The 22,182-nt window shown below is 48.1% G+C and overlaps 2 protein-coding genes across 2 annotated transcripts in view; one reads left to right on the top strand and one right to left on the bottom strand.

The window, feature by feature from the left end:
• LOC149334678 (uncharacterized) overlaps positions 1-20,974 on the bottom strand; it is a 186,825-nt gene extending 165,851 nt beyond the window's left edge. Inside the window, exon 1 of the mRNA XM_089555289.1 lies at positions 20,489-20,974. Within this exon, the coding sequence (XP_089411415.1) occupies positions 20,489-20,677 (189 nt within the window). The 5' untranslated portion in view covers positions 20,678-20,974. The remainder of the gene's footprint in view (positions 1-20,488) is intronic.
• On the top strand, positions 3,048-5,425 carry LOC149334679 (uncharacterized). The gene has a single exon (XM_089555287.1). It carries the CDS (start codon positions 3,336-3,338, stop codon positions 4,113-4,115), a length of 780 nt encoding a protein of 259 aa, XP_089411413.1. The 5' UTR covers positions 3,048-3,335; the 3' UTR covers positions 4,116-5,425.
• Positions 20,975-22,182: the final 1,208 nt, after the last annotated feature.

Raw genomic sequence — 22,182 nt, 5'->3', positions numbered from 1 at the left:
ATAAAGGAGTAATTACTCATTGACGTCCACCCGGGTGGACGTCAATGAGTAATTACTCCTTTATTAAAAATACACATCTCTCTGTCAGGAGGTCCTATTAGAGAGGTGGAGGAGCTCCGTATTCTGGGCCTTTTCATTCACCAGAGACTCAGACCGGACTCCACTATTGCGAAACTCAAGAGAGTAGGCGAACAGGTAGGGCGCATGATCCGCCGCGTTTCCAACAAGCGGGGTGGTCTGCGGGGAAGGGACGCGCTTCGGCTCGTCTATGCCTTCGTGACTAGCCGGATCCTCTACGCCGTGCCATATCTCCGCACTTACAAGACGAGGCGCGAATAGACGCCGTCATCCGCAAGGCAACTAAGCGAGCCCTGGATCTCCCGGTGGCTACCTCTAATGCCAAACTCAAGGCATTGGGGGTGCTAAACTCCTACCAGGAGCTGCGGGAGGCCCACCTCGTGAACCAATACACGCGGCTCACGCAGATGGCTCCTGGGCGCCGCCTGCTAAACCGCTTACACATCCAACACGACTGCACTCCAGAGGAAACGGAGCGTATCCCAGTACTATGGCGCCATATGCTCTGAGTCTCCCCGCTCCCCCGTAACATGGACACCGACATGCATGAAAACAGACGACAAGCGCGGGCTCGGGCTCTTGATAGACAACACGGCTCCCGACCCGGTGTATATTATGTTGACGTAGCAGGGCCATCGCCCACGGGATTTTACTCGGCCGCTGTCGTTCACCAGGAAATGCACGTTGATGGACTCTCCTTTCGAGCCCCGAATTCAATGCGGGCCGAGGAAGTAGCGATAGCGCTTGCTGCCGCCCGCGCCAATTCAAGAATAATCATCACGGACTCCCGAAAAGCATGTGAACATTACTTGGCAGGGGAGATCTCCCCCTTAGCTGCTTGTATTCTACGACGGACTGCCACTGATCCAACACCCAAACGAATCATTTGGGCTCCTGGCCACCAGGGCTTACGAGGTAATGAGGCCGCTGACGCGGCTGCCCGAGCGCTTACTCACCGGGCTCCTCATCCCAGCTCTTCTGGCTCGGAGACTAACCAGCCGCTGCTGCGATTCAGGGAAATATTAACACATTATAGCGACAACCACCGCCTTTTCCCGGCCCCTGCAAAAGGGCTGGGTAAGACGGAGGAGCGAACTTTAAGGCGCCTGCAGACAGGTACTCTACTCTGTCCTGCAATAATAAAACATTACGATCCTAACACGGATGGGCGATGCCCACACTGTGGGGAGACCTGTGATATCTTCCACATGGTGTGGGCATGTACTCAAAATCCCCACCTCCCCCTTTCCCCTACCCCTTCCAGAGAGGCATGGGAGACTGCCCTCCTCAACTGTTCCTCGCTTGAGTCCCAAAGGGCTCTGATGAAACGGGCGAGAGACGGGGCCTCGTCATGCGGTGTCCCGGACTAGGGACGCCGACCATTTAGCGGGGCCACTCTGTGGCTCACAAACTCTTTTTCCCAAAATAAAAGTTTTCACCACCACCACTAGACGCACCTTTGTTCATTCCAAACCATCAAGCTGGCATGGCGGAGTGGCACTCACTATTAGTGATGTGCTCTGCATTGCCCCTTTTCTAGTGTATGCCTTTTGAATATGTATTGATTACCACTGTTTTCATAATGGCTTGTATATAGTTCATGTACATAGAACATTACATCACTGTAATAAATACCATGTTGAAGAAAAAAAGCTGGCATGGCGGACGCACGACCGGCCCGAATTTATTTTCGGGAAAGCATGGACTGGTTTCTTGCAATCCAAAAAGCAGCTGCGGAGCCTCCCGAGTGGCTCTCAAGACTAGAGCCGTTGTGTATGTTGCGGGAATTTTAAGCTGACGAAGCCAGTCTCGTGCTGGCTGACCACGACAGTGTCGTATGTATATAACGTTGTGTATTTTTGTTGTGCAATGTCATGAGCCAAAGGCAGGCAATAAAGAAAAAAAAAGCTGGCATGGCGGAGTGGTAGCGTGCTCGACTCGCACTCCGGAGACCGGGGTTCGATTCCCAAGCTCGGCCAATTTCCTAATCAGTTTTTTTATTTATCTGGTCTGACTAGAAAGGTTAATTAGGCTAATTGCAAAAGTAAGCAATTAACTAAACTCAGCAACACTTACTTTGAGCATCACTATAGAATCCCTTTAATTGGTTGCATAGTTAGTAGGCAAAGTACAATTGGCCCCGTTTGAAATTCGCGCACTGTGACGTCACGACCATTTCGACCAATTGAAAAGCGTGACATTTCTGTCGACAGTTCCTGCTTACAACGATGAGATATTAAAGGCTTCCGCCTTAATATACATTTCATGCATTAAAAATATATTTACTTCGGCTTAAAAAAGGTCTAATGGTCGGCTTCGCAGAACGAGGCGGGTTAACGCTTTAACTGCAGAACAAATTTTACTAGCGCAGTTATCATCAATCACAATGTACATGACATATAAGGTCACGTGACGGCATGGGAACAGCAAAGATACCCACACAGCAAATCATGACGGAAGTGCCGCCGCAAGCAAGAAATGCTCCGACAAGCGCCATACCTGGCTTGCCCATATATACCCACCGAGAGCAACGCCCTAACTTGCCCGGTGAGGCGTTTTTTGTGCAAAGACAGTGGGCCCAAAAGTTACCCCAGAAGTGCCCTACTGGTCGCGTTCGAATCGGGACGTGATCTAGAAGAGAAATGGTAGTCGAAACGTGCGTCAAAAATAAGTCGAAAGAAAAAACTGGTAATGGCGTAAGAAACGGGGACACAGAAGGCGCTCAAAAGACAAGACTGACGCCAACTTGCAACTGGGGTTTATTGCACCAAGCCTGCCTTTTATACCACAACCATGCCATATCAACAAAGGCGTAAACGTTTTACATATCTGTGATAACGCAGCAAGTCGGCCGACACGCCCACATATGTATCTGGCGCGACCATCGCTGAGCGTGAACCGTGTGACGTCACCTATCAGTATATATGTACGCCTGCTTGGAATAAAGCGTACCCATTTTCCTGGCATGCCTTGGTCTTGACGTTATAACAATTGGCGACGAGGCGGTCTACGCGCCTACGTAGGCAACGGCCGATCGAGCAGCAGGCGAGCAGGACCCTCGTCCAGCGAGCGTTCGCGGGGAAAGTACGTGCTCTTGGGGTACGACTACCGCCTACAGACGCTCACGGACGCCGTCAGCTACGTTTGTGCTCCTCGCAGGACAGCATCGCTCAAGCGGCCACCGGTCCCACAGCCAACGCGCGGGACAGCTCTTCGGAGGAAACAGATGAGTAGCGAACTTCTGTACATCTTTCAAGATGCCATCAGTGGGGAAGATATCGGACTTCGACCCTAGAACGCAAAACTTCGAGTCGTACTTGGAACGGTTTGAGCACTTTTTAACGGCAAATGGCATAGCCAATGAGAAGCGCCTCTCCGTCTTCTTGACAGTGATAGGCCCGGAGGCTTATGAAGTACTGAGAAGTATCACGGTGCCGAAATCACCGGGAGAAAAGTCGTATGAAGAAGTTAAAGGTCTCCTGAAAGAGCACTACAGCCCCAGAAGCTCCGTCATAGCAGAGCGATGCAAGTTTAACAGACGCATGCAACAAGAGGGGGAAAGCGTTGAAGGGTTCATTGTAGAACTTAAACACTTGGCCAGGAAGTGCGATTACGGCGAATTCTTGGAAGATGCCCTTCGAGACAGGCTGGTTGCCGGCATACGGGATGAAGAGACTCAGCGTACTCTGTTCGCGGAACGAGACTTGACGTTTAAGAGCGCATGCAAAATCGCCCTGGACAGGGAACTAGCAGTGCGAGACAGTGCGCAAATGCGCTCAAGAGAGCAAACGGCATCGGTGCACGTCATGAAAGGCCGACCGCGTCAAGACTGGAGGCAAGCCAAACCCCAGAAGGGTCAAGGCAGCAAGAGCGAGAAATGTGAAAGATGTGGGAGGGGACACTCGTCGGAAGTTTGTTGGTACAAAAACTCTGTTTGTCGCGAGTGTTCCAAAGTGGGTCACTTGAGAAATATGTGTCCGGCTGCTAGGGCGAAATCGAAACGGACGCATGCCCTCGAATGTTCCGAGGAAGACTGAGAATGAACTGTATCAATTGGTTAACTCAAACCAATCGTGTTATGAAGTGGGCGTTAACAATGAGGGGCGCACGCTGAATATGCAAATTGACACGGGAGCAGCCGTCACAATTGTTCCAGAACAAGTGTACCAGTCTCACTTTTCGCACGTAAAATGTGAGCCGTGCAAAATGTCTCTTCGCACGTATACTGGGGAGCAGTTACAACTTAAAGGACAGTGTGACGTGGCTGTTCGATACAAAGATCAGAGCATGACCCTACCTGTCATTGTTGTAAGGGACAACGGAAGGCGGTTACCAGCACTGCTTGGACGGAATTGGCTAGAACGTCTGAAACTTGACTGGTTGGAAATTGGGCAGGTGACACTCGAGGACAGAGTGGCGGTTCTAAAGCAGAAGTACCCGTCCGTATTCTCAGGCAGATTAGGAACAATACAGAAATTCCAAGCAAAGGTTGTTATGCAACCGGGCACTGTTCCTGTTTTTTGCCGCGCCAGGCCTGTACCGTTTGCACTGCAAGAAAAGGTCGAGCAGAAACTGTTGGAGCAAATCGAAACAGGCATGCTGCAGCCAGTGATGCGCAGCGACTGGGCAACGCCACTAGTCACGGTTTTAAAAGAAGACGGCAGTATCAGGTTATGTGGGGATTACAAGACAACCGTAAATCCCTCACTGAAAACAGATCATTACCCGCTACCCAGACCGGAGGATTTGTACACTGCTTTAGCAGGAGGGAAGGTGTTTTGTGTGCTAGACCTTTCGTCGGCATACCAGCAATTGCCACTTACTCCCGAGTCCCGACCTTTTTTGACTGTAAACACTAGTCTCGGGTTGTTTGAATTCCAACGCCTACCTTACGGTGTGGCCAGTGCGCCGGCAATATTCCAGTCAATGATGGACGAGGTGCTTCATGGCATCCCGCACGTGGGATGTTACATCGATGACGTAATCGTGACTGGACATGACACGGCAGACTGCCAGAAGACACTGGAGCGTGTCTTGCAGCGCTTGAGCGAATATAACATCACTCTCAATGTGAAGAAATGCCGCTTCTTTCAGAAATCGGTCACGTACTTGGGTCACACGGTAACTGAAGAAGGTATTTACCCTACGGACGCCAAGAAAAGGGCAATCTTGGAGGCACCGGAGCCGACCACCGTGACAGAGCTTAAAGCATATTTGGGCATGTGGAATTTTTATTCCAAATTTCTTAAGAACGCCTCGACTGTAGCGGAGCCGCTTTATCGGCTGTTAAAGAAAGATCACAAATGGTCTTGGACGAAGCAGTGTAGCGATGCATTTAATGATACGAAAGTCCTACTGACCCGCAGCAGGGTGCTGGCATTCTATGACGTCAGGAAACCGCTCGCAATGCTTTGCGATGCATCGTCATATGGCTTAGGAGCAGTTATCTTTCACGAGACGGCTGAGGGCGATGAGAAACCAATCGCATTTGCGTCGCGTACGCTTACAGAAGCAGAAAAAAGTATGCACAGTGTGAGCGCGAGGCTTTGGCCTTAATTTTTGGACTCAAGAAATTTCATAGGTACCTGTACGGCCGGGAATTCACCATATACACAGATCACCAGCCATTACTTGGTATCCTCGGGCACGACAAACGTGTTCCAACTATGGCGGCCGCACGTATGCAGCGCTGGGCTATAATGCTTGCAGCTTACAGATACCGACTGAAGTTTAGGAAGGGAAAAAATGCAGAAGTGGCCGACGCCTTGTCAAGATTGCCCCAGCCGGTACCCGCGAAATACGAGGCATCCGAATGTCTGTCAGTGTTTCAATGCCTTCCGCTGACAGCTGTCGAGATAGCAAAAGCCTCAGAGAGAAGCTTAACGCTGAGCCGGGTGGCACACTTCACGTTGAACGGGTGGCCTAGAGATTGTGCAGACGATTTAAAAGCTTACTATGTTCGCCGTGACGAACTATCGCTGGAGCAGGGGTGCGTAACCTGGGGTGTAAGAGTTGTAGTTCCGGAGCAACTGAGGGAACGTGTGCTAACCATGCTACATGAGGAGCACCCGGGGACCAGCCGCATGAAAATGCTCGCGCGAAGTTTTGTCTGGTGGCCCGGGATCGATTTAGCGATTGAACAGTACGTGCAGCGATGCAAAATCTGCCAAGCAGTTCAACCTGCGTCCCGGCCGGTCCCTCTCCACCCTTGGCCATACCCCGCGCACAGCTGGTCACGCGTGCATGTGGATTTTGCACAGAAAGAAAGAAACGTGTTCCTCGTACTGGTAGACTCGTTCTCAAAATGGATTGAAGTATGGCCAATGCCCTCAACGTCTGCATTAAAAACCATTGAGAAGATTAGGGGTGTTTTTGCCGCTTACGGCTTGCCTGATGTATTGGTGAGCGACAACGGGCCACAGTTTACGTCAGCGGAGTTCACTGACTTCCTGAGCACCAACGGTGTAAAACACGTGCGTACCCCGCCTTATCGTGCCGCATCCAATGGGGCTGCAGAAAGAACTGTACAAACCGTGAAAAAGGCTTTGCTGAAGCAGGTACTTGAAAGCGAGGCATCACATACGAAGCTGACGATTCAAGAAAGAATTGATAGCTTCCTCATGGCTTATCGTAACACACCAAGTAGTGTGACGGGCAAATCACCCGCTGAACTTTTTTTGAAGCGTCAGCCACGCGTCAAACTTTCTTTACTCAAGCCTAATTTTGCAAAGACCATGCAACACAAACAGGAGCAGTTAAAGGCACAACGCGATTTGGTTCGTGGGCAAGAGCGCGCGTTTGTTGTGGGCGACCGTGTGTTTGTGAAAACTGTGCGCGGTGAAAGTGTTGCCTGGGAAGAAGGTGTGGTGTCCCAGGTTGTCAGTGCTGTGACATACGTGGTGCAAGTGCGCGATGGATTGCGCTTCACGCATGCCGATCACCTGCGTCCTCTGCACGCCGACCCCAGCTCTACTCCTCCGCCCAAGAATGTGGGTGCTAAGACAACCCGACCGGTGGAAGTGTCCTCATCCCTGCCTGACACGGACTTGTCACTGTCGCCATCGGAGCCCGCCAGTGGCGCAGCTGACGCGCCGGACGGATCAACCCAGCCGGCCACGGTGGAGCCTGCTCCGCAGGAGCAGTCCGAGGCTCCCTTGGCCAACGCGCCAACACTATCTGCGCCAACACTATCTGCACCACCAGGGGAGGAGCCAGCGCTGCGTAGAAGTGCTCGCGTGCGAAGACAACCAGACTGGTATCGACCCCAGAACTTTTGAGTGATGGCTTGTAACTAAATTAAGCGGGAAAGAGTGTGATAACGCAGCAAGTCGGCCGACACGCCCACATGTGTATCTGGCGCGACCATCGCTGAGCGTGAACCGTGTGACGTCACCTATCAGTATATATGTACGCCTGCTTGGAATAAAGCGTACCCATTTCCCTGGCATGCCTTGGTCTTGACGTTATAACAATATCAAACGGCAATTCATGCGAACACTGGCAATAAAGTAACGCTGATCATTACAGAATCTAATCTAAACAGAGCTTGGGAAGCCAACTTATTTTCTGGCCAGCAGAAACAATAACATCAACCAAGGCAAAAAGAAAAAAGAAACAAGGCACTGGGGCATGACAGGTCCACACTAACGAATTATGAAACGCGTGATGAAGGCGAAAAAGAGCAAAAAATCGAACGACTATGAGATAAAACCACGTGAAAAAAGGTGACCAACAATAACCCGGAAAAAACATGACCAACAATAAGAATATGGAGGGATGAAGGTTGTTGGGCATCTTTTTTCAAGTGGTTTTATCTCATAGTCGTTCGATTTTTTGCTCTTTTTCGCCTTCATCACGCGTTTCATAATTCGTTAGTGTGGACTTGTCATGCCCCAGTGCCTTGTTTCTTCTTTCTTTTTGCCTTGGTAGATGTTATTGTTTCTGCTGGCCAGAAAATAAGTTGGCTTCCCAAGCTCTGTTTAGATTAGATTCTGTAATGATCAGCGCTACTTTATTGCCAGTGTTCTCATGAATTGCCGTTTGATATGTAAAACGTTTACGCCTTTGTTGATATGGCATGGTTGTGGTATAAAAGGCAGGCTTGGTGCAATAAACCCCAGTTGCAAGTTGGCGTCAGTCTTGTCTTTTGTGTGCCTTCTGTGTCCCCGTTTCTTGCGCCATTACCAGTTTTTTCTTTCAACATGAACCAACTCGCCCAAACTGGAGTTTTACTTAAAAAATAAGTCAGGAGTCGAACTGTGAACCAACATATACACGGGCGTCTAAGGCAGCCTGTCGGCCTTGCCGGTCGTGGTCCTTTTCGCTGGCATATTCGGGCCCTGAAATACCCAAGGCGCCTTTGCCGGTATCATGCTATCACGTTCTCCGCACGTAGTGTAAATAAGTGGTAATTACCTTCCTTCTAGAAGTTATCATAAACGAAAGGACTTCAGAACAGAAAAGGCTTGGGAAGGTTGGTAATTCATTGCAACACAGGAATCATAGCGCGGGAATAACGCAGGCGTTCTCGTACCGTCTCGTATTTGTCCTGTGTTGTTCCCCCTCTGTGATTACTGTGTTGCAACGAAAGGACGACAGGAAAGTTAATGTTTCACTGTTCCCTGAAACGTCATTTCGAGCTCTAGATTGTTCCACAGTAGCCTGAACGGTAATGTGTTTTCCTGTTTTTTGAGGAACGGCTGTCCCTTTTATGCTCCTGGGCCCAAATAAACTTCTCTTCAGTGCAGATATGGAAGTATACTTGGACGAATTAATTGCGTATTTACGAAAGTACATTTTAAAAACATTCAACACCAAACTGCGATTTCCCTAAACTCGATTTCGAGCATTAGGTTGTTCAAAGACAGTAAAATTTTTGCTGGGCGAGTTGGTTCATTTTGCTTGAGGGGATGCTTGTGTCACAAAGTGCGCGCATGCCTTATTTTTCTTTTTTCTTTTCCGACCGAGGTGGCCACGGCTGGCCACGGCGCCGGTTGTATGCGGGCATGTCGCGACGCAGCGGCGATGATTTTGCCTCCCCCCCGCGTGGTCGGTTGACCCCTCGCGACGCTAGGGGGTCAAGGCTACGCCGCCCCCTACTCAGGATTATCACTGGGAAGCGAGTGCTTTCACGAGGTACAGACGGGAAGCGGCCGGTTGAATGCCCCCACCCCCTATTCCCGACCTTCGAAGGCTTCTCGTTAGGACCGTAGCTCTCCTTCGCACCCCCTCAGTTTCTTCATGTTTCTTCTCCCCACTTCTCAACATCTGTAAATCGTTGGTGCCCGGGGCCGAGAGGATTCGTTTGCTTTTGTTTGTTTGTTTTTTGTTGTGAGTCACGAGAACGCGGTGGCGGGAGAACCGCGAACCGCGGAGTTGGCCTGGAGATTTCGGTGCGTGCGGACGTGTGTGAGGTCAGCCAGGGAAGTGGTCGGCAAGCGAGCCTAGGCGGGTGTCTGACGCGTAGAGAGCGGCGACGGCGGCCCCGAAAGACGCGTGGAAGACGCGTGACCCGTGGCCCAACTTCGCCCGTATCCGCAACCCCCCCTCAGCACCACGCGCCCCCGCAGCCCGACGCTTCCTGCGACCGGACCTTGCCACTACGCAGCTAAGCCACCGTCTCTCACCACTCGCTTGAAAGTTACTCAATGTGAAAGTTACTCTTTTCTTTGTTCTGTCACTGTTCTCGTCCTATTCTTTGTACATTGCTTTAATTGTGTAGCGTTGCTGTATAGCTCTCACTCTGATGTTTTCCTCTTCTTGTTAATAGTTGTTTGTGTTGCTTTCCCATTCTGTGTTTGTAATTTGCGTCGCGATTGTGTATTTTCGCAATATTGCTTGGTTTGTTTTGTAACCGTTTGTTCTTGTTCTTACCCAAGTAAAGGGGTTGCTAAAGAAACTTGCCTATACGCCTCATGCCTCCCGTCAACGGCTAAACAGGCGTGGCCCCTATCGCCGGTCAGCAGCCAAACCTCCTCTTCCGCACACGGGGTGGAGAAGTTTGTCGCTCCACCCCCTCCTAACTTACGGAGAGTGCAGTGGTGGGCAGGTTGGCCCGATTAAATATAATTTCGGCGCCAACCAAACATCAAGCCGCCCACGATATCTTGATAGCTTGTAGCGCGGCAAAAACTGACAAGGGACAGAAGACGAACGGGACAAGCGCTAACTCTCAACTGGTTTGTTCAAGATTCGATCGCACACATTTGTACATTTCCCTTCTCCTTCAAGAACGTAATCACAAGAACACTCATGCGAATGACACGCAAAAAATCCACACGCTTGCATCAGATCAGGCTATCTAAAAAGTTATACTCGTCAGAGTATATCTTCACCGAAGGGCTGCTGACGCAGTCGGGCTCTTTCTTTTTGATATGGAACGCCTCTATCAGTTCTCGCATTAGCGCGTCTTTGCTTCGGCCAGTGACCTCTGTCTTGTTTAAAATTGGTGAGCATTTGCATGATTTGCAGTAAACTACCATATTTGTTCCGCTCCCATTGTCAAGGCATTTTTCATGCTCGCGCAGCCGCTTGTTCAAGCATCGTCCGGACTTGCCAATATAGACTTTTCCACATGAAAGTGGAATCTGATAGACAATTCCCACCTTGCAGCCAACATATCGGTGTTCATGCCTCGTTTTGCATTCCTTTTTGGCTTTTCCCTCATTCACCTTTGGACAAAGGCTTTTTAGCTTGCAGGGCGCAGAAAAAACCACCGGAATTTTGTATTTATTTGCCACTTTTTTCAAGCTGTGGGCCAAGCGATGAGAATACGGAATGACCTGTGGCCTTATGTTGTTTTCTCTCTCTCTTCTTACCTTCTTAATATTTTGCAGCAATGTTTCTGCAATTATAACCAACAGAGACAAGGGAAAACCTGCTGATAGCAGCCTCGATACTTGCACATCAAACCTTTCCTGAACAGCAAGAATACACAACTTTTTGATGGCTTCTTCAATGCACATGGTTGCAACGACTCTTTTTACTGTCTTGGACTGGGCTGAGTCGAACGGCATTATTTCTTTCTGGGCACGAGGCTTATAGCCCCAGGAAGCGTGCTCGTCATACATATAAATTGAAGATCTAAAAACTGCAACTTGTTGTCTTCGGCAACCTCATGAGTGAAGTTCAGCCCCCTTCCACAGTTTCTAAAAGTAGCTAAAATTTCCACCACAGTCTCGTGGTAGGTCAGAGCTTCTAGTTTTTCTAAAAACACTAAAAAAATGTCAACGTACCTAAAAATTATTACTTTTTTCTTGTCTAAGGCTTCTTCTAAAACGCAGTCAATGGAAGCGAGAAATATTTTGCACAACACAGGCGCCACACATGACCCAAAACATATGCCACTCTTTTGCACAAACGCCCTACCTTCGAAATTAACAACCGTTGCACCCAGATAAAATTCGAGAAGTGACGAAGCTTTCAACAGTTATGCCAGCTACATACTGAAAAGCTAACACGCCATTCTCTTCAATGCACTTAAGAACAGAGGTAAACAATTCTTCTTGGAGAATAGAATAAGAAAGATCTACAACGTCTATGGAGAACATGCTACCAATTGAACGGTTGTCTTGTAGAAAACTTGCTATGACATGTGAATTCCTGCTCTCAAAGGGATCTTTGACGCAGATTGGGCTCAAGTTTCTTAGGAGGTACCGGCTCAGCATTTGTTGCCAAGTGTATCGTTCACTCACGATACTCCTGAAAGGTATTCCCGGTTTATGGGTCTTAGCAGTGAAAAAAATTTTAAGGCTATTCTCATTGGAATCCGCTATGCTTTTTGCAAGCTTATTCCACTCCAATTTGGTACACAGGGAAACAGCTGCGGTCTTTACCTTAGCAGGCTTTAGTTTCGTGGCAATGAAGTTCTTCTTGACAGTCCGCATGACTTTTCCGTTGTACATCCCCGCAATGAGGACAACAAAGCCTTCTTCCTTGTCACTGTGCAGGATTCGAAGGGAATTGGCTTTGAAATAAGCCACAACATCGCGCACCGAGTCCTTACGCCGCATCGCGTTCTTTGAAACAGTTCTAGAGAGGCTGTCCACACCGTCGAGAAGGCATCGTTCTCGGTCTTCGGATTCTGCTCTGGAAGCTAAGCGCCTGTTCAACGACAGGAGCTGAGGGGCACTGGTTCTTGGTTACTTACTGTACTTGGATCCCTTTTCGATGAAACATTTCACCTCGTCCGTGAGATGTACTCCGTCAAGTGTCTTCAGTCCTGCCTTCTCCACAGGATTCTTGGGGAACTTGGGTAGGTGGAGCAAAATGCACCGCCACCAGAATTCCGTCGCCTGGCCGGCAAGCTTCCTAGATGAACGCAGCTTGGCCGCAGCAATTTTTTCCGGGAAACTGGAGTAAATGGCACCGCGTAGAAGGTAGTAGTACAGCCTCACCTGTCTCCACAACTCGGACCGCAGGATTCTGCACAGGCGGTTCACATGACGCAAAGAAGGCAGTACACTCCCAAACCAGGTAGCCAACTCTACCGGCACCAGCCCTTTCCTTATGCAATACGCCGTCTTGCCTTGCATGTCGTCCAAGCGATGTGGGTGATTAACACAGATTCTTGAGATGTAGAGGAAAACACGAAAGAAGAAGGGGATGTTTGTAGCGCGACAAAAACTGACAAGGGACAGAAGACGAACGGGACAAGCGCTACTCTCAACTGGTTTATTCAAGATTCGATCGCACACATTTGTACATTTCCCTTCTCCTTCAAGAACATAATCACGAGAACACTCATGTGAATGACACGCAAAAAATCCACACGCTTGCATCAGGTCAGGCTATCTAAAAGTTATACTCGTTAGAGTACATCTTCACCGAAGGGCTGCTGACGCAGTCCGGCCCTTTCTTTTTGATATGGAACGCCTCTATCAGTTCTCGCGTTAGCGCGTCTTTGCTTCGGCAAATGTCGGTCTTTCCTTCGGTCTCTGTTGGTTATGGTTGCAGAAACATTGCTGCAAAAGATTAAGAAGGTAAGAAGAGAGAGAGAAAACAACATAAGGCCACAGGTCATTCCGTATTCTCATCGCGTGGCCCACAACTTGAAAAAAGTGGCAAATAAATACAAAATTCCGGCGGTTTTTTCAGCGCCCTGCAAGCTGAAAAGCCTTTGTCCAAAGGTGAATGAGGAAAAAGCCAAAAAGGAATGCGCAACGAGGCATGAACACCAATATGTTGGCTGCAAGGTGGGAATTGTCTATCGGATTCCACTTTCATGTGGCGAAGTCTATATTGGCCAGTCCGGCGATGCTTGAAAAAGCGCCTGCTCGAGCATGAAAAATGCCTTGACAATGGGAGCGGAACAAATATGGTAGTTCACTGCAAATCATGCAAATGCTCACCAATTTTAAACAACACAGAGGTCAATTGCCGAAGCAAAGACGCGCTAATGCGAGAACTGATAGAGGCGTTCCATATCAAAAAGAAAGGGCCGGTCTGCATCAGGAGCCCTTCGGTGAAGATGTACTCTAACGAGTATAACTTTTTAGATAGCCTGATCTGATGCAAGCATGTGGATTTTTTGCGTGTCATTCGCAGGAGTGTTCTCGTGATTATGTTCTTGAAGGAGAAGGGAATGTACAAATGTGTGCGATCGAATCTTGAATAAACCAGTTGAGAGTAGCGCTTGTCCCGTTCGTCTTCTGTCGCTTGTCAGTTTTTGTCGCGCTACAAACATCCCCTTCTTCTTTCGTGTTTTCCTCTACATCTCAAGAATCTGTGTTAATCACCCACATCGCTAGGACGACATGCAAGGCAAGACGCCTGGCGTATTGCATAAGGAAAGGGCTGGTGCCGGTAGAGTTGGCTGCCTGGTTTGGGAGTGTACTGCCTTCTGTGCGTCATATGAAGCGTCTGTGCAGAATCCTGCGGTCCGAGTTGTGGAGACAGGTGAGGCTGTACTACTACCTTCTACGCGGTGCCATTTACTCCAGTTTCCCGGAAAAAATTGCTGAGGGGAAGCTGCGTTCATTTAGCAAGCTTCCCGGCCAAGCGACGGAATTCTGGTGGCGGTGCATTTTGCTCCACCTACCCAAGTTCCCCAAGAATCCTGTGGAGGAGGCAGGACTGAAGACACTTGACGGAGTACACTTCACGGACCAGGTGAAAAGTTTCATCGAAAAGGGACCCAAGTACAGTAAGGAACCAAGAACCAGTGCCCCTCAGCTCCTGTCGTTGAGCAGGCGCTTAGCTTCCAGAGCAGAATCAAAAGACCAAGAACGATGCCTTATCGATGGTGTGGACAGCCTCTCTAGAACTGTTTCAAAGAACGCGATGCGGCCTAAGGACTCTGTGCGCGACGTTGTGGCTTATTTCAAAGACAATTCCCTTCGAATCCTGCAGAGTGACAAGGAAGGAGGCTTCAGGAGAGCAAGCTGCCGGGCTAGTTGGTGAAGCATGTTAAATTGAAGCGCTCGTGAACGTCTCAGTGTGTCTCTCTTTGTCCCTTGTCTGTTTTTTTTTTTGCGCTGAATTCAATTTAACAAGGAGGCTTCGTTGTCCTCACTGCGGGGATGTACAACGACAAAGCCATGCGGGCTGTCAAGAAGAACTTCATTGCCACGAAACTAAAGCCTGCTAAGGTAAAGACCGCAGCTGTTTCCCTGTTTACCAAATTGGAGTTGAATAAGCTTGCAAAAAGCATAGCGGATTGCAATGAGAATAGCCTTAAATTTTTTTCACTGCTAAGACCCATAAACCGGGAATACCTTTCAGGAGTATCGTAAGTGAACGATACACTTGGCAGCAAATGCTGAGCCGCTACCTCCTAAGAAACTTGAACCCACTCTGTGTCAAAGATCCTTTTGAGACCAGGAATTCACATGTCATAGCAAGTTTTCTACAAGACAACCGTTCAATTGGGAGCATGTTCTCCATAGACGTTGTAGATCTTTCTTATTCTATTCTCCAAGAAGAATTCTTTACCTCTGTTCTTAAGTGCATTGAAGAGAATGGCGTCATAGCTTTTCAGAATGCAGCTGGCATAACTGTTGAATGCTTCATGTCACTTCTCGAATTTTATCTGGGTGCAACGGTTGTTAATTTTCGTAGGTAGGGCGTTTGTGCAAAAGAGTGGAGTGTGTATTGGGTCATGTGTGGCCCGTGTGTTGTGCAAAATATTTCTCGCTTCCATTGACCGCGTTTTAGACGAAGCCTTAGACAAGAAAAAAGTAATTAAAGCCTTTAGGTACGTTTGACGATTTTTTAGTGTTTTTAGAAAAATTAGAAACTGTGACCTACCACGAGACAGTGGTGGAAATTTTAGCTACTTTTAGAAACTGTGGAAGGGGGCTTTACTCATGAGGTTGCCGAAGACAACAAGTTGCAGTTTTTAGATCTTCAAATTTATGTGTATGACGAGCACGCTTCCTGGGGCTATAAGCCTCGTGCCCAGAAAGAAATAATGCCGTTCGACTCAGCCCAGTCCAAGACAGTAAAAAGAGTCGTTGCAACCATGTGCATTGAAGAAGCCATCAAAAAGTCGTGTATTCTTGCTGTCCAGGAAAGTTTTGATGTGCAAGTATCGAGGCTGCTATCAGCAGGTTTTCCCTTGTCTCTGCTGGTTATGGTTGCAGAAACATTGCTGCAAAAGATTAAGAAGGTAAGAAGAGAGAGAGAGAAAACAACATAAGGCCACAGGTCATTCCGTATTCGCATCGCGTGGCCCACAACTTGAAAAAAGTGGCAAATAGATACAAAATTCCGGTGGTTTTTTCTGCGCCCTGCAAGCTAAAAAGCCTTTGTCCAAAGGTGAATGAGGAAAAAGCCAAAAAGGAATGCGAAACGAGGCATGAACACCGATATATTGGCTGCAAGGTGGGAATTCTCTATCAGATTCCACTTTCATGTGGCAAAGTCTATATTGGCCAGTCCGGACGATGCTTGAACAAGCGCCTGCGCGAGCATGAAAAATGCCTTGACAGTGGGAGCGGAACAAATATGGTAATTCACTGCAAATCATGCAAATGCTCACCAATTTTAAACAAGACAGAGGTCATTGGCTGAAGCAAAGACGCGCTAACGCGAGAACTGATAGAGGCGTTCCATATCAAAAAGAAAGGGCCGGACTGCGTCAGCAGCCCTTCGGTGAAGATGTACTCTTTCGTGTATAACTTTTTAGATAGCCTGATCTGATGCAAGCGTGTGGATTTTTTGCGTGTCATTCGCATGATTGTTCTCGTGATTATGTTCTTGAAGGAGAAGGGAATGTACAAATGTGTGCGACGGAATCTTGAATAAACCAGTTGAGAGTAGCGCCTGTCCCGTTCGTCTTCTGTCCCTTGTCAGTTTTTGTCGCGCTACAAACATCCCCTCAAGTTGTTCAAAGACAGCTCGAAGTGTGCTGCACATATGCTAAGGCAGACTGCCAATTTGCTAGAATGTAAGTAATTTTTGCACGAATTAATGGCGTATTTACGGAAGTACACTTCAAGGAAAGCGGTTAGGTTTATTTATAACAAATACAGGAGGTTAGACTCACCAACAAAACTAATGAAAACCAACCATATTCCATTACTTGAAGTACGCAGAAAAATTTCTCGTCTGTGGTTTATGCATAACCTTTTAACACATAAACTAAAAATACCCCGCCCTGTAATTCTCAAACAATTGTCGCGCCGAACACCCCATTCACGAATTCATTTGCTGGAACCCATTTCTGCAAAGACTGACTCATTCAAGCACAGTTTTTTTCCACGGACTGTTTCCGACAGGAACTCTCTTCCCGAGGCCATTTTCCAGTCCTCAAATTTTAGTTAAGCTCTTGAGAAGCATTTTCTCAAGTGAATGAGCGTTGTATTTCGTTATTCTGCTGATTGTTTGTAACCCCATGTTTTTTCTTAGTATTTGTCATTTTCAATGCCTTGTATAGCCGCTCCTGCATGGGCCAATCCATTCGCCTGCAGTATTATGAAATAAAATAAAAGAATAAATACGTTGACAACACGCAAATTGCATTTTCCGAAACACGATTTCGAGCACTCGACTGTTCAACGGCAGCTAGACGTGTGCTGCAAATACGCTTAAAAGGACTGCCCGTTTGTTAGTATTGAATTATACTTCGGACGAATTGATTTCATGTTTAAGCAAGAACACTTTTAATACACTGAAAAGGTGCTAAAACTGCATACATATTTTTTCACGTATTTGAAAAGTGCTTGAAGTATGCTTTAAGTAAGGTATTTCTTGCATATTTTAAGAATATATTTCGAATACCAAGCATGAATTTTCAGGAACACATTTCTTGCATATTTTTAGTGAATTCATGAATACAAAATATGTTTAGAATACAGTTTAAATAGCCCACCGTATATTCCAAACATATTAGTTTTTGCTAAGGGTGCGAAGGAATTGACTCAGGTAAATTTACACTGGTATAGCTATCCCCTAGACGGGGGACAGTGTCGCTTTTACAGCAGTGCCGAGCGTAAGTACTCAGTAGATAGTAAGCTGGTTGTGTCTCATTTGGTTTCACACCACCGTCAACAACAAAAAAAAAATAGTTGTGGCTTAGCTACTGTTGCGCCTTGTTTTGTTTCCTTTCCTTCCTTGTTTCCCTGTGCAAATGTTTTTCCACCATTTCAGTCCGCTTCAAGAGGTAACGTGTATGATAGACCGCGGCGAGTCCCGCGTACTGCACCACTATTATTTTTAGATGACGAAAGTTCACCTGGCGGCGTCTAGCGGTATTTTGGGGTGCATTGCTTAAATCCTAAACTCATTGGTTTATTGGGTTTTAACGTTCCGAAGCAACTAAGGCTATGCGTTGCTTTGACTATGAGTTGCTTTAAGAACCACCTGGGGTTCTTTAACGTGCACTGACATCGCACAGTACACGTGCCTTTAGAGTTTCGCCTCCATCGAAATTCGGCAACCGCGGCCGGGATCGAACCCGCGTCTTGTGGTCAGCTGCCGAACGCGCTAACCACTCAACCACCGCGGCGGGGATAAATCTTAAACTGAAATTACAAAGCGACGACGAACAGATGCACGTTGCGCCGTTCACCTATAACACGAACCGGTAACGATGGAAACGGAGGCAGACTATGCGTCTCGTCGTTTCTTGTTATCGTCGGTGCACAGCGTCATTTTCATTTTGAGTGCGAAATAACTATTGGCTCCATAACGTGGAAAATCCGGGTCTGTGAGGAAGCCTCTGAAGTTGGTCACATGATGCGGGAAACGGCGAGAAATAAACCAGCCTTTGAGTGAGGGTGAGCATGGAAAACCTGGAGAAAAAAATAATTGCCGCGACAAGAATCGAACGAGCGGCGGCGCGAACAGGTCAGATTTGTCGGCCACTGCACCCTGTGCTGTCGCCGCAGCAGAAGACGCCTCGCCTTAAACTGCGACACACTCTCGCGCTGTGCATTGCGCGTTGTCGTCTTTGGCAACTTTCATCTGTGCTCAAGTCACGAAAAGAGACGTAAAGAAACGTGCTGTCAATCATGCATTGTGGGTTTTTTGCGCAAAAGACACGACACAGAAGAAACGAGGTAGACAGGACAAGCGCTTACTAACAACTCAGGTGTTTATTGACATAACATTTGCTTAAATACAGCAGCTGCTCTTATCAAACACGAAAAGGGAAAGAAAAGACTTCGCATACATATATATCAGATCAGCACAGATCCCACCATCGCACGAGTGAATGCATGTTTCGAGCTCTAATTCTGCGCAAGATAACTGATTTCTTTTTTTGAGAGCAAAATTGAAGGATTACTGACACACGAGTTACCCGATTTTCCTATCTCATTGGCCTCAATTATCTCTCTTCCAAGTTGTGTCTTGCACCGGCGCAGTACTGAAGTTTTTTCGAGCGCGGGAGTGCAGTTGCGGCAATTTCGAATATGGTCAATCATTTTGCTACCTGACTTGTTCTTGACATCTCTTGCGTGCTCCCTCAGCCTTTCATTAAGGCACCTGCCAGTTTGGCCAATGTACTGCTTACCACAGGCAAGTGGTATCGAGTACACAACCGGAAGAAAGTGGCGGTTATTCCGTACATTCACGGAATCTCGCATAATATTAAGAAGATCGGTGCTAGGGCTGGTGTTAGAGTGGTTTTTAACGCTCCTGAAAAACTCTCCAGGATTTGCAGGAGAGTGAATGCGGAGGATGCGGCCGTCGCTTGTTCGAAGCGGCACCAGCAGCGATTCGTGGCCTGTAAAAAGAGCGTTGTGTACTCGATACCACTTGCCTGTGGTAAGCAGTACATTGGCCAAACTGGCAGGTGCCTTAATGAAAGGCTGAGGGAGCACGCAAGAGATGTCAAGAACAAGTCAGGTAGCAAAATGATTGACCATATTCGAAATTGCCGCAACTGCACTCCCGCGCTCGAAAAAACTTCAGTACTGCGCCGGTGCAAGACACAACTTGGAAGAGAGATAATTGAGGCCAATGAGATAGGAAAATCGGGTAACTCGTGTGTCAGTAATCCTTCAATTTTGCTCTCAAAAAAAGAAATCAGTTATCTTGCGCAGAATTAGAGCTCGAAACATGCATTCACTCGTGCGATGGTGGGATCTGTGCTGATCTGATATATATGTATGCGAAGTCTTTTCTTTCCCTTTTCGTGTTTGATAAGAGCAGCTGCTGTATTTAAGCAAATGTTATGTCAATAAACACCTGAGTTGTTAGTAAGCGCTTGTCCTGTCTACCTCGTTTCTTCTGTGTCGTGTCTTTTGCGCAAAAAACCCACAATGCTTAGGCACCAACTAGCCTGCAAAAACATACTCGCATGTCAATCATGCTTTCAGGTACGTGGAATTTGTGTCCGCCTGAAAAAACCTGCTTTCCCACAGTATTTCGTGGTTAGCAATGCTGTACAGCCAGTAATATTTTTGTCATCTCTCCGCGAGTTTGTTTAGCATTTTCATGAAAGTACACAGAATTATAAGCAATGAAACTTGAAAACAAAAAACACAAAAAGCAGGCAAGTTTTCAGGGGACTATGAAATCTCATACTTAGCTGGCGCATTCTCAGCGCATAAATTCCAAATAAAATTTAGGCCGGTACTACTCGCCATGGATATGAAAGCGAATGCAACACTGGTCAATATCTTTGAGAGCATTTCAACGTTAAGAGTATGGAGACATCCAAAAGAACATCAATTTGAAAACGTGTCATCTGGCCAAAGAAACAATACTGAATGTGCAAAATGAACATTGAGAGTACGTTTCTAGAAAAGAGCTTACCCGAAGAAAAGAGTAAGCTTGACAGAGGGGCAAAGAAATTTTCTGATACACTTCTTGCGTAGCATTAAACCTTCGCTATGCCCTCACCCGCCGAAATGCCCATTTTGACGCCCCGTTCGAGACACATGTGCAGAGCGAAACCATGACCGCAGCCATTTCTTTCCTTCGTTTCGTTGGCAAATACGAGAAGAAGCGGAGGCAGACTCGCCTGCAGAAGGCACGCGGCCCTGCACCGCGCCGTGTCCGTGGTGGCGAGCAGCGGCTCCGCATCCTCCTCGTCGATGCGGGGCCCGACGGCGCCGGACGCATCACGGAGCGCCCGCACGGCCACCGCCAGCGCCAGCAGCAAAAAAGTGCTCGCCGCGACGGCGTCCGGCCACGTCGCCACCGCGCTCATCGGCAGCAGCGCGACAACTCCCCTCGGAGCCGGGATCCAGTTCGGGCGACAGCGGCGCTGATCTGTACCTGCGGCGCGCGCGGTATTCTCCAACGGGACCCTTACAACTGCCCTGGAGGAGCGTAATTCGCGTAACGGCTGCTCGCCCGCCGGGGGAACTTCATTTGCCTCAAGTTGACGGTCCGCAGAGCTTTACCCTCACGCATCCCTGTTCCCCTTGCAGCTCCCTCTTTCCGAGGTATCTTTCCCCGCTCGAAGCGCTGCTTCGTGACTGAACGCGCGGCACTGAACAAGTTCGTCCAGTCATCTTCGCTCCACGAACGAATGAGCCCCCTTTCCTGCTGCCCTGCTCATCTGAAGGAGGGCGAGTGCAGACTTCCTCCTCTCCACGACGCCAACCGTCGGGCGCCAGAGGGACGCCGATTCGAAAATCAATGCTCCTTTCGTCCCTTTCGCCCCATTTCCCTTCGCTCCCTTCCTGCTGCGTGGCCTCTGCGGGGTCCCCCTCGCCGCGTTTACCCGGAGAACGATCGGCGGCCTAGTTCGCGCAACGGCTCCTTCAATTGGCTCCTGGAAAGCGGCTACTTTGACGCGGCTGCAGGGCGAGTTTTTTCTTGGAACGAGCCAGGTAGAGTTGCACGTCACGAGACTGAGAAGCGGCACTTCGATTTGCCCGAAATGAGGCTATAGCCGGGTTGCTGGCAAGAATAAAATTGCGAGTGTAAAGAGAATATTTCTGGAATGAATGAAAAGGATGCTTCAAGATCTGAATACCGAGAAGTTATCAGAAAGTGAATGCAACCTGAAAACACCCCTGGTCTGGCAAGGTTAAGGCGGGTCTGCTGCGCGATATAGCTCAAGTCACTGCAGCAATACTTTGATTTGAGCTAGTTGGTTGTAGCATGAGATGTTTACGCAAAAAGCGTACTAGCGCTAAAAGACGAAGACAACACACACAAGACAGGACTGGCCAGTCCTGTCTTGTGTGTGTTGCCTGTGTCTTCTAGCGCCAGTACGCTTTTTGCGTAAACATGTCAAGGTAATGTAAGAAACATGCCTTGGTAATGTTCTTGTAAGCATGCGCAGATGGTTACCATGAGTATAAAATTGTTTTTCGCATGAAATGAAAAGAGGTGAAAGTAAGCGCTTTGTAAGTCCTCACTTTTCTGTCGTCCTTGTTCTTTTGAGCGCTTTCACTTTCAATATGTCAAGTCGCTGCTTTTCTCCGTTTGCAGCGTTGTTATTCGCTGCAAAGCTTTCACTTGTAAGCCGAGAATAATCAGCGAATGAACGGTTCAACCAAACCACCGTTTGATCTCCTACGTAATGGCCAGCGATGAACGGAACAGGAACCACTTTTTTTGAACTGAGGATCCCTTGTATTTGAGAAACTTTCGCAAAGGAAAAAGTCGTGCTACTTTGTTGTCCCACTCCAGTCCCAAATAGATCCCTAAATGCGAGTTATTTGAGACCAGCAAAGGTTGTATGCAGGCTACTTGGTGTAA

This window comes from Amblyomma mixtum, chromosome 8 (genome assembly GCF_055824585.1).
Source record: "Amblyomma mixtum isolate Tamu chromosome 8, ASM5582458v1, whole genome shotgun sequence".
Lineage (NCBI taxonomy): Eukaryota > Metazoa > Arthropoda > Arachnida > Ixodida > Ixodidae > Amblyomma > Amblyomma mixtum.
Note: the sequence above shows the minus strand (reverse complement) of the source record. Positions and strands in the feature narration are given on the sequence as shown.

Bases quoted from the DNA above. Each gene is read 5' to 3' on its own strand.
- LOC149334679 (XM_089555287.1), top strand. From the start codon at position 3,336: ATGCCATCAGTGGGGAAGATATCGGACTTCGACCCTAGAACGCAAAAC.